Source organism: Cynocephalus volans, chromosome 3 (genome assembly GCF_027409185.1).
Source record: "Cynocephalus volans isolate mCynVol1 chromosome 3, mCynVol1.pri, whole genome shotgun sequence".
In the NCBI taxonomy this organism is placed as follows: Eukaryota; Metazoa; Chordata; class Mammalia; order Dermoptera; family Cynocephalidae; genus Cynocephalus; species Cynocephalus volans.
Genome location: NC_084462.1, coordinates 95427942 through 95440281, shown reverse-complemented (window position 1 = coordinate 95440281; position 12340 = coordinate 95427942). Strand labels below are relative to the sequence as shown.

The 12340-nt window shown below is 58.1% G+C and overlaps 1 protein-coding gene across 1 annotated transcript in view; it reads right to left on the bottom strand.

Annotated features, from left to right (window-relative positions):
* SPTBN5 (spectrin beta, non-erythrocytic 5) overlaps nt 1-12340 on the bottom strand; it is a 46468-nt gene that overhangs the window by 26220 nt on the left and 7908 nt on the right. Inside the window, 19 exon segments of the mRNA XM_063090067.1 lie at nt 737-853; nt 1088-1288; nt 1509-1695; nt 2084-2298; nt 2713-2877; nt 3362-3532; nt 4202-4301; nt 4479-4618; nt 4788-5028; nt 6084-6371; nt 6720-6959; nt 7169-7299; nt 7591-7743; nt 8449-8634; nt 9421-9627; nt 9741-9941; nt 10027-10180; nt 10438-10670; nt 10789-10927. Of these exon segments, the coding sequence (XP_062946137.1) occupies nt 737-853; nt 1088-1288; nt 1509-1695; nt 2084-2298; nt 2713-2877; nt 3362-3532; nt 4202-4301; nt 4479-4618; nt 4788-5028; nt 6084-6371; nt 6720-6959; nt 7169-7299; nt 7591-7743; nt 8449-8634; nt 9421-9627; nt 9741-9941; nt 10027-10180; nt 10438-10670; nt 10789-10927 (3469 nt within the window).

Here is a 12340-nt window from a genome sequence, read left to right as displayed (position 1 = left end):
AAACTGCCAGTGTGCCTGGAACCTGGAAGCTCCATGAGGCCACGGCTACAGACAAAAGCCCTTTAGGAATGGCTCCCTGAAGGTCCACAGTCACAAGACACACTGAAACAGTGAACACTGGTGCCATGCAGAAAAATGTCCAGACAGGACACTTCAGTGACAGCAGGAACCAGATTTCTGTGGGGATCCAGGCTTTGGAACTATGTGACTCTGGGAGCCCAATTCCAAGAATGAGGAGGGGGCTTCCAGGCCTCCCTCCCTTTTTAATCTGGGGATGTTTGTGGGAAGAGGTAGGTTTCAGGAAGGGCATTTGGCTAACTCAAAGGATAGTATGCAAAGCCTGAGAGGAAGACTCCTGTGCAAGACACAGAGAGGGCTGGAGCAGGTGACCCCAAGAGAGTAGAAAAGTGCTAGGGGGAGGAGAGGAGGCAAGAGAAGGCAGAGAAACCCTGAGGCTGCAGGGAGAGGCAAGCCTGGTAAAGAGACTAAAGAAGGAAGAAAGCTCTTCAGTCACAGCACCTGGGGTTGCCTTGGAAGAAGGGGAATGCTGGGGAGGAGTGGGGTGCCACAGGATTTGGGTAGGTGGTGGGGCTGGGGCTGCCATGTCTTCAGCCAGAAAGAGCATGGTTCTGTGCCTCCGAGAAGTAGGACATGCCTTTGGGAGTGTGACAGACCTCTCCTCATGGTCCATCATCACCCAAGTCCACATGGTGTGGGGATGCTCATGACATGGTACCTGATGCTTCTTAATGAGCCTGAAGGTGGCTGCCTCATCTCTGCCGTGGTCCTGACTACTCACCAGCAGCCACTTCTCCTCCACCCAGCCCTCCAGCTCTGACACATCCAGAAAATACTGCCAAGAATGGTGCCAACTCACCTTGATGATCACAAACAGGACCCTGCATCACCCCTTAGGGACATCCTGCCATTGTTCTCCAGCAGCCTGCACAAAAGAGCTTCTGTGCCCACCTCGGGACCAGCTCGCTCTCGCTACTGACCCACCTCCCTAAGAGTCCCACAGATCCTTCCTCAGAGAGCCTGCCCTGACTTCTGCCGCTCACCCTTCCCCATGCTCTCTGCATCATACCTGCTGGAGAGCCACGGCCTGCTGCAGGTGCCGGGCCTGTGCCTCATACGCCTGCTCCAGCTCTGCCCAGCGGCCTTCTAACTTCTGGCACTGCTCCACAATGTGCTGGGCTTGGGGGTGCCCTGAGGCTGCCAGGCTCCATCCAGAACCCAGCACCTGTTGCACCTGTCCCTGGTGAGCTTTCAGCTCAGCCTGGAGCTCCTGCCAGAGAACAGCATGAGAATCTGTTGCCTCTGGGAGTCCCTTAACCACAGGTGTCTAGAGCAGGCCCCAGTCATGGCAAGACCCCCAGGCCAAGAATAGCTGGGGCAGAGATTTGGAAATCAGGACACCCAGGAATGGGGTTTAGAGGCCAGAACACCTTGAATAGTGGCAGAGGACTGGGACACCAGGGACCTTGGGAGAAAAAGGGGGCCGTCACCTTGTGCTTGTGATGAAGGCTCTGGGCACCATCCATGCACATGGCGTAGTTGGTGTGGCTGGCACTGGGAATGTGCTCGGCCACCCACAGAAGCTCCATGCTACTCAGGTGGTAGAACTGGTGCAGCTCAACAGAGGCCTGCAGTTGCCGGCGCCGGGTGGCCAGATGTCCCTGCAGGGCCTCGAACCTGGGCAGAGGGAGAAGAGATGGGAGAGGATGGGAACAGGTGAGGACAAGGTCCCTGGTTCTTTCTTCAGCCCAGCAAGGACCCATGAGGAACAAGGCTGGGGAACAGAAAAGCCTCATCTGATGAGGGGGAGGCAGCTAGAGGGCTCCAGGGCCCCACCTCGCCACCTAGATGACCCGCCTGACTTCAGACTGTGGGGTGTCCTGCTCAGGATGCTTAACTCTCCTTCTGTGGGAAAGACTACTCATAAGGGAACAGGGTTTGGACACCCCTAGGTCCTGTAGGTGCCACCCTGCTGGCCATTAAGTTCACATGTGACAAGGGTGGGGGGTGGGTGACAGCAGGGTGGAGATGGAACAAACAGGCGAGTGGGTGCACAGGGCCTCACCTCTGGAGGAGTTTCTGGGTCCCCTCCAGGATGATCTGGGAATTGGCTATGCGGTGGGCCTGTAAGGCAAGGGCACCCATCTGGCCGGCCAGGGCTTCGCTCTCACTCTCCAGTTGGCGGTGCTGTTTCTGCAGCCCCCGGCTCGAGTGTAGGTCCTGCCCCATTTCTGCACTGTGCAGGGCCCCCTCTAGCTGCTCCATCTTCTGCTTGGCATCCTGAGGCGGGGTGCAGGGGGCTGTATTAGGTTCTACATATACAGCATAGCAGGTGGCCCTTCTTGGGCTCTAAGACTGCAGTACCTGTGGCACCAGATTCACCAGGGAACTATTGGGGACCTCTCTCCCCACCATTGTCAACCCCCAAACAGCACTGCCCAAACCTTCCCCTGTCTCCTCCTACTCTTCCTCCCCGTGGGGCTCAAGCTGTGCTGACCAGAGACTGGACACACAGGAGACAACCCTGTACTGGCCTATCGATGGATAAAGCCATGCTCAACTTGTGATAGGCCAGAGGCCTCCAAAAGCTGAGAGAACACCAGACTCGCCCCTCCCTTTCCATCTTGCCCGCTCCCACCCCGCCCCAGCCCAGCCTCAGTATCCCCCCTGTGCCCTGCCCCCTCTCTAGCAAACCTGCATCAGCCCCAGGAGCTGCTCCTGCTGTCTAGCCTGCCAGAGCTTGTTCCCACGCTCTGCCATCTGGTGGTTCAACTCTTCCCACTTGCTACTCAGGCCCTGAAGCCTGGCCTGTATGTCCTCCTGGGCAGGGGGCCTGCTGCTCAACAGCTCTCTCCCAGCCTACAGTGGAGAGAGAGGCCCAGTGAGTTCTTCTGAGCTGCTGGTGCCATGAGTGGCCACAGCAGGCTGGACCCAAGTGGCAGAAATGGGGGAGGCTGGCCACAAGCTGCATTCCACAGGTTGCCTGGGCTCAAGCAGTTCATGTGGTCCCAGAACTGTGGGCAGAGGTAGGAGGGTTTCCTCCAACTCCTGCAAGTAGAGCAGGTGAGCAGGCAGTAGGTTGATGCTGGGAAGGGCTTTGTTTTGGTGAGGGGGCAGGATCTCGGACTGGCCCTGGAGAGTTGTGGAGAGAGACGGCAACAGCTTTCTGGGCTGGTTTGGGTACAAGGCAAGGGGCTCAGCTGAGTGAAGGAGGCAGCTGGGGGATCCTGGCTCCATGGTAACCATAGTTGATTCTTTTCAGTGACTAAGCTCCATGAAACTGTGTGGTTCAGTGTATGTTGGGAATGAGAAGGCCCTGCACCCTCTGCCCAGTGTCCCCCACCTGCTGCAGGCCCTCCACATGCCCACGGGTGGCCAGCAGCTCGCTCTTGGCTACTTCATGCCTCTTGAGCTTCTGCAGGATGTTGCTGGGTGCTCGGGAGGACTCATCTGCCACCATCAGACCCTTCTCCTCCATCCACAGCATCAGCCCCGCCACGTCCTGCTTCCATTCCTGCCCCCAAACCAGCAGAGAGTGGGTTTCACAGCCAGGGGTGAGGGCTGGTGCAAGGACCTACCTCTAGGAAGAAGGGTCTCAGGAATCCCTGTGGGGAAGAGCAGGACCCAGAACCAATTCTGCGGTATAAGAGAGGTGGGGCCTGAAGTTACTGCTCCCCAAATGGGGATGGAGTCACTGTGCCCAGAGAGGAGGAGCGCCTGTCCTCATGACTCCAGCCCACATCAGATCGTGTATGCCCGTCTTTCTCCAAATAGGCTGAAGCTCTGGGAGGCCTGTGGACTAGCCCAGCCCTAAGTTGCTATGGGGGGGTGGAATAATATCTGGTAGAGCCAAGGTCTGCCGCTGGTGTCCACAACCCATGCCAGGTCTAACGTGTGGGCAGAAATGCTGGGGGAAGGTGACTGCAGGATGAGGGAGAGTGTGGGGATCAGTCTTGAGGCCTGGACTTTAGCCCAGCCATGCCTGACAGCCCTGTGGCCTAGCCTTCACCATGAGGAACATCTGAGCCATATGCCTGCCTCACAAGAGGTTGTGAGGACTAATGACATAATGTGGGAAAGTGCTTTGTGAACTGTAAAGTGCTCCATATAGTCTCACCCTTGTTAGCACAGCAGTGGGCTTCCTTTCGGGAAGGCCTCATGCCCCCTGGGCCTGGCCCCTCACCTGGAGCTGGAGGGAAGCCAACAGCTGCCTCCTCCTCTGCTTGTTCCTCTCCTGGACCCGTGCCCATTGCATCTGGACACTCTGCAGCTGCTCTCCGACCCTGGAGGGCAGGTGGAGGCAAGGGAGGGTATGGGGAAGAGCTGCACTTTGCCCCGAGGCCCACCCCAGCCCAGGGTGCACCCCTCTGCACCGCCCCCCGCCCCCAGCCTCAGGGCAGCAGTCTGTGCAGGCTGAGAAAGAAGGGGCGGCAGGCACTGCATCCTGAGGCTAAACTCACTTGTGTGCAGCAGGGTGTTGGCTCTGAACCAGCTTCTTGCCATGTGCCCGCAGAGCCTCAGCCCGAGCATCCAGGGTGCCCAGGAGCCGCTCAAACTCCTGGTGCTGCTTCAGCAGGCTCTGGGCCTCTATCACGTCCTCCTGAGTGTGCAGGGACCTGAGGTCATGCCTGGGAGGATGAGGGTCAGCACCATCTCACCCACCACTGCTCCAGGGGCCTCCTGCCCAGCCTGGCTTCCGGACCCAAGAAGATGCGCTCCCTCCAGTGGTGAGGGAGCAACACACCAGCTCCACATCCCTGGCTCCATACCCCAAGGTGGTCCAGGTGTAGGAAGGCCTCATGGTTGGCACAGGTCGCAGTGAAACCATCCACTTCTTGGCCAAACCTCTGCAGCTCCAGCCCCTCCTGCAGCTGCTGCTGTCTCTGCTCCCATGCAGCCTTTAGCTCCTGGCCTTGCTGGCTCAGAAGCCTCACAGCACTGGCCACCTCTTGGGAGCCTGGGGAGTCCAGGGCTGCCATGGGCTGGCCCTGAACCCCCAGCTGCTGCATCCTGTCCAGGATGATAGGCAGCGAGTCAGACCCCATCCGGCAACTCTCACCAGACTTCTTCCCCTCTCACCTCCAGGGTCATTCAATTTGGAGCTCCAATAGGATGGGAACTGGCAGGAGGGGTCTGTGGCTGCTTAGCTCAGTTGGTCCACTCCCCCCATGGGACAGCTGTGTAATAGGCCCAGCCCAGTGCTCAGGACTCAGAGTTCCCACACTCCCTGCCATGACATACCCTTGCCCCCACTGGCCATCCTGTAAATGTGGACTGTTAATGGCCAATTCCCAAGCAAGTGGACAGGCTGGAGCAGCACAACTCAACAGAGAAAAATCACTCAAACCACATTCATGCCTGACTGCAGGGCCACTGCAAGCCCACACAGAGCCTTTGAACAATTAGAAAAGTGCTCCTTTCAGTTGGCGGCAGGCCACGCAGCTTGGAAACAGGTAATACTGTTGTGTGAAGTGGAAAAAAGCTCCACTTTCTCTGAGCTGCTGTAGCCCTGAACCGGGTAGTACAGTCTGGCAAGCAGAGGACAGGATGGGTTTCAGTGCTCACTTGACTCCCTGTCAGGCTCCCTTGGGTGGGGCATAGCCTGTGGACTATATGCTATGGCCCTGACCATCTGCCAGGCATTATCCCTGCAGGAAGAGACCTACCACCATACTGAGGAGGTAAGTTTGTTAGTCTCATGGGTGGGTCCTGAGTCAGTCGACTTCAGGGGTCAGTGGGGTCTGCATTACCCAGAATGGCAGGGGAGGCTAGACTGCCCTGACAGAGAGCAATCCATCAGGCTCACCTGGATGGGGTATACCCAGGCATGGACTGGACAGAGCCTTCCAGCCAGCTCAATGTCCTGAGTCCTTCCCAGAAGCATACAGGCTTCCTGGCCCAGCCCTAGGTTACATTCCCCTCGTTGTAAGCCTGCCCCAAGCACCATGCTGGAGTGGCCTGGGCACCCAGCTGAGTGACCACACTGCTCCCTGACACTCCCTTTCTTAGCCCAATCCCCAGCCCTTGCCCAGCCTGAAGTGTACCGTTTGCCCTCCTGTCCTGACCTCTCCTGCTGTAGGTGGATCTCCTCCAGCAGGTCTTGGTGCTCTTGCAGCAGCCGCTGAGCTGAGGCCACGTCCACCTGCGCCTCCTTGTTGCGCAGCTGAGCCTGGACGCCCTCCGCCCACAGCAGTAGTTGCTGGCTCTCCTGCAGGAAGCTCTGCCTGGCCCGAGCCTCAGTCTGGGCCTGGGCCTGTTGGGCCACTCGCCCCTGTGCTTGCTTCAGCAGCCCCTGCAGCGCCTCCACCTGTGCTTGTAGGAGCTGGCTCTCTGTGGAGTCTGATTCCTTGACACTGAGAGACAGGGCCCACTGCACAGTCAGTGCCCTGGCCTGACCCAGTGCCCCAAGCGTATGTCCTCTGCCCAGGCCTGTGCTCCTCAGGGGAAGTGATGAGGACTCTGAATGCCCACTCCATCCCCAAACTAGGGCAGCAGGAACACATGGCTCTTCTCTTCCCCATGAGCATTTTCTCATGCTGACTGTTCCCAACCTTTGCCTGAGTGCTTCTGACAGCACACCCTACCCATCCTCTCCTCATCCCAGTTTCTGTCCCCTTCTACATTGCGTAACCCCACTCAGGCCTTCCCTCTGCCTTCACTGCCTCCCAGTGCACCATCACCATGCTGAACCTGGGCCGTACTTTATGGCCACCCTCTGGAGGCAGTCGATCCTCCTCTCCAGTACCAGGATCTTCTGTTGGGCCAGATGCAGGGTGCGGTGGCTGTCCTTTGAGCTCCCTGGCTCCAGGGCCTCCAGCTGGAGCATCACATCTTGCAGCTGGACCTGTATGGATCCACACCCCTGCAGAGAACTGAACACTTCTGTACTCCATGCCAGCTGCAGGGCCTTCTCCTTCTTCAGGGTCTCCAGCTGTCCCCACCTGGGCAGAGGGCACAGGGATGTCTCTATCGCAGGGACTTGGCGAGAGCCTCACATGACAGAAGCTGCCAGGATGGCCGTGCCCTGTCCTCTCTTCCCCATCTCTGACACGTCCAGCCCTTCCACCTGGCATTGCGGGAAGCAGGTGAGCCTGGCCTGGGCACTGCATCCACCCTGCCTCCACCACCCTGCACTCCCCCTCATTCTCACCTCCAGCTCAGTTCCTCCTGCTGCCGCTGGATTTTCATGGAGTCCTCAGGATATCTGTGCTTCAGTTGCTCGGCGAAGCGGCTGACCTCTGCCCAGCGGCCCTGTCCCACAGCCAGGGCAGTGAGGCCATTCTAGGGAGAAGGAGGACCCAGGCTTCTGGGGGGCTTTTCTCTTCCCACACTCAGCTCAAGACTATAAAGGACCTTAGACATGCTCTCTCCTACAGAGATGCTCATGCTGCTGGCCTCTGGAAGGACAGGCATCTGAGTCCTCAAGGGCCGAGTGGCCCTTGCAATCCAAGCCAGCTCCTTGCTCCCCTCCCCCAGACAAGACCGGAGTTAACACTGAACCGAGGCTCAGCCGTGAATATGGGAGAGGCTGGAGCTGGTGAGGAGCGCGCCACTCGCTCTGAGGGGCTGTACCTCATACTGGAGCTGTGTGACCTCCAAGTTGTGGGCCTGGGGCTGCAGCGTTTGGAACAGCACCATCTGCTCCTCCAGCCATGACTGAAGCTCCCCACAGGAGCTGTAGAAGCCAAATAGGGTCACCGCCTCCTCCAACCGGGCCCTGCGGAGCTGAAAGGGGCCCCAGGGCTAGGGTAAGTGTCAGTACCCCCAACAGAGCAGGTCAAAGGTGTGCTCCTCCCCACCTCACCCCACCAGCAGAGCGCAGGTCAGGGCCAGGGGAGGTCTCTGGACCACCATTAGACCCCATGTCCTCTGGCACCCAGCAAATGGAGCTGGCAAGAACTTAGGACAGGGTGAAGGTCACTGGCAGAGTTTGCTTTCATCTGGTCTTGCCAAGCTCAAACCCTTTGGAGCTGCCCCTGCTCTTAGGTGAAACCCACACTTCTCCCAGGGCCTGGCTCTGCCTGGCTGGGCCCCACCTGCCACTCCAGGCTTTCCAGAAGTCACTGCCTGCAGCCTCCGTGCTCCAGACACGAGAGCCCTCACGTCCTCCATTGGGCCTCCTTCTGCCTTTGCACAGGTCCTGGCCAGTTCCCTGGCTTTACCCACTCTCTGCTTCTCATTGTTCAAGCCTCAGCTTAAATGTTCTTTCCTCTGAGGTGCCTTCCCCGATCCCCCAGCCTGACCTGAGCTCCCTTCTCACACATTCCCATCACACACATCCATCTAATGACTTGTCTGACATATTCTCCCCATGACATAATATCCTTGAGGGCAGGGAGCTTGTCAGACCCTGCTTTGTCCCCTGGGATTGTGGCATAGGGTCTAGCAGAGTAGGTGCTTTATCGACATTTCTTGAACAAAGAGTGTTACCTCTGCCAGGGCCCGCAGGCCTTCATAGTCCTGGCTCAAGCGGTCCTGTGTCTGAAGTATGGTGTTGGGGTCAAAGTCAAGATCAGGCTTATCCTGGGGGGCCAACTTTGAGGTGTCTCCAGGGCCAGAGTAGCAAGAAACCTCACTCCAGACACCTGGGTTCTTTGGGCTTTCGGCAGACACCACCTGTGCCAGCAGAGGACAGTGTGTCTGGAGGGGGCTCCCACCAAGCATCAGAATACCTGGCCAGGATACATTCCATGATCTGGAGCACCTGAGCTGCAGCTCAAAGGGTACATGGGTCATGCAAGGGCAGAGAGAGGATTCAGGACATGGAGCTTCCTTAGGTATGAGGGTAGAGAAGCCAAACAAGCACAGGGTCTGAGTGCTTTGATTTCCACATCTTGAGCTACGTGCACAGCTTCTTGAAAGGGGGCTGCAAACCCTTGATGGGACTGGGCCGAACTGCCCATCACACATGTGTTTTTAAGAACTGGGGGCTCAATGAACTGAGTGGCTTCAGAAAGCAGGCTGGCGCAATGATTAGGCCGCCCAAACCCGACAAGGGCTAAATCAGGAGAGAGCCAAACAGGGCTGAAGGGTGAAGGATCACTCTAGGCCTGGGGGTGAAAGTAAAAAGAGACATTCCTGCTAAGGCTCCAGAACTATATTGGGGAAAGGGAGCCAAGCCAGACTGTACTTGGATGACATCGGTTTGCGTGGGCAGACAGAATTCCACTACTTCTGGGCTGGGTCAGCAGGTCAGATGACACTGAGGAGGGGGGCGGGCACGCCCTAGCCCAAGGGAAGGCCGTGAATCCCTGGGGAGGATCACGAAGACCCTCCCATTTTTGCCCTCTGTGTGGCCCAGGGGCGGCAGAGCACGGGAGTTGGGGCGCAGCGCGGCGACCACACACGCATCTGGTCTCGGGAGCACGCGCCTCTGGGTCCCTTCCCGGTCCCCGCCCGCACCGTGAGCGACGCCCGGGCCGCTGCAGCCCGCGCCTGCTCGTCCAATCGCAGCAGCTCGGCCGCAAAGGCCCGTAGGGCGCGCTCCAGACGCAAGTGGCGCAGTAGCAGGGCCTCAGCGGCCGCCTGGTCCTCCCCACAGGACGCGCTCTCCAGCGGGGGCCGCCGCTCGTGCAGCCACGAGGCCGCATCCGCCGCATCTGCGAAGTACTGTGGAGTGGCGGGGCCGGGGCTGAGCGGCGGGGCCGCGGCTGGGCCCGGGCGGGTGCCTGCACGCCCCGCCCCGCCCCGCACGCACGCCCCGCCCCGCCCCAGCCCGCTACCTGTCGGACGAGCAAGGCCGTCTGCAGCCGCACGCCGCGCCCCGCTGCCCGGGTCCGGAGCAGCTGCCACGCACTCTGCACCGCCTCTGCCCGCTCCCGGGGATCCGGCTGCGTCGGGGGCCCGCGGGCGCTCAGCTCGAGCCCCCTCAGCACCAGATCCACGCATACGGCCTGGTGGCGGTGGAGCTCGGCTTCCAGGGCCTAGCTCAGGGCAGAGCAGGGGTTTCGGTGAAGGGAAGAAAGGGGAAGGAGTCAGGGGTCCGCAGGGCAGGAGGGGAGCAGGCACCTTGTGTTTCCGCAGGGCGTCTGCGATCTGGCTGAGATCCCGGCCCAGGGCCGCATCATCCACCAGCTGACTGCGCTCCCTCAACCAGGCGTCCTCCTCCTCACAGTTGTGCAGGAACTCTGCCTGCTGCAGGGTCCGCTCCAGCAGGGCCCGCCTGAGGGACAGCAAGGGCCACAGAGGGGACTGGGGAGACGCCCAGCATGGGGAGGGGGTTCCCCCCCAGGGTAAGACACTCCCCTATAACAGGATTTTTCTTTTCCCTGGATAACTCAACAGGTGAGACAGAGGCCTTAGATATGAGGGTCAGTGTAGGGGAAGTTGCCAGGCCAGCAGTATTTTAACTTGGGCAGGAGATAATTTGGGTTACAGATAAGTTCTGGGGAAGGTTGAGGAATTGGAGCAGGCTCTTACCGGGCCCTGACAAGAGACACCAGGCTCTGGTGGAGCTGGGCCAGTGCCCTGGCCTTGGCCTGCAGTGTCTCCACACTGGTGTCCAGGGAGGAGTCCAGCTCTGTGGTCTGGTGGACAAGATGGCTCACGTGGGCTCCGTGGGCCGAGACCTGGGCCTCCAGCAAGTCATGCTGCTGCAGCAGCTCCACCACCTCTGCCATCTGCTGCCCGCAGGCTGTGAAGCTAGCAGGCACCTGGCCAGACGCAAGTGGTCATTGTAGTCCCAGGGTGCTGGGTCCCTGTGAGCATCAGCACTGGGGAAGGTACCCCACCCTGCTTTGTTCCCCAGAAGACTGCTGGTCCAGCGCCTACCTGCAGCTCCTGGAGCTGGTTGGAGGCAGCCTCTACCTCCTGCAGCAGGCTCACCACAGCCTGTACGCCTGCCATCTGCTTCCTGTGCCCCTGTAGACGCTGAAGGAGCCTCTGCCAGCGCCGGGTAATCTCCTCCTGCCTAGAGGACATGAGAATAAGGGAGGTTTCCACTGAGCTGGGGAGGGAAGCTACCTTGGGGTTCCCAGCCAGTGGTGAGACTTGGCTGCCCTGGAGTCTGACCTCTGTGCCTGGAGGCAGAGTCTGTGGACCCTGTGAGCATCCTGGCATGGGGCAGTTGGGGCAGTGTGTCCTGCCCTTGGACACAGGCAGAGAAGCCAGAAGGAGGGCCTGGAAGGTTCTGGCCTTCAGAGTCTCCTACCTTCCTTTCCAGTCCCCATCTCAGTTGATGAGAACTCCATCCTTCCAGGTGCCCAGACTAAAATCTTGATAACTATCTTTCTCACCCCCCGTGTCTGATCTGTCTGCAGATTCTATCTGGCACTGCCTTCAAAACATCTCCAGGATCCCACCACTTCTCATCACCTCCACTGCATCTCCATCCTGGATTATTGCAACAGCTTCCTAACTGGTCTCTCTGCATCTGCTTTTGTCCCTTCAGTATTTTCCCAACATAGCATCCAGGAGGTCACACAAAACTACTCAGATGGTGTCACTCCTCTGCTCAAGCCCCCCATGATTTCCCATCTTTCTCTGGGTAAAAACCAAGTCTTTACTGCACCCTGCAAGGCCCAGCATGACCTCTGCCCTCACTCTTTGCCCCTGCACCTCCCTGACCCCATCTACTGCTACTTGTTCACTTTGGCCAAAACTGGCCTCCATGCTATTTTTCAAACTTGCCAGGCATGTGCCCACCTTGTGACACTGTGCTTGCCATAACCTCTGCCTAGAGTTCTCTGTCCCCCATATCTGTGTGGCCAGCCCTCTCACTTCTTTTTGGTCCTCACTTAAAAGTCACCTTACCAGTGAATATCCTCTGACCATCTAAGTCTAACCTCCCCTGCCCCCTGGCATCTCATATTTCCTTATCCTGCTTTATTATTATTATTATTATTATTATTTTTTTTTAAAGATGACTGGTAAGGGGATCTTAACCCTTGACTTGGTGTTGTCAGCACCACACTCAGCCAGTGAGCGAACCGGCCATCCATATATGGGATCCGAACCCGGGGCCTTGGTGTTATCAGCACCGCACTCTCCCGAGTGAGCCACGGGCCGGCCCAATCCTGCTTTATTATTATTTTTATCACTATATCACATACTACATATTTTTCTTACTTTTCTGTTTTCCTTAGTAGTGTGTAAACTTTACAAGGGGAGGGTATTTTTGTTTTTGTTTTTCTTGGCAGCTGGCCAGTATGGGGATCCGAACCCATGACCTTGGTGTTGTAAGGCTGCGCTCTTGCCAGCTGAGCTAACTGTCCAGGGAGGAATTTTTGTTTGTCCTCTTCACTGCTAAATCTCTAGCATCTACAACAGTGTGTGGAACATAATAGACAATAAATGCTTATTTAGTGAATTAATCAATCAAAGG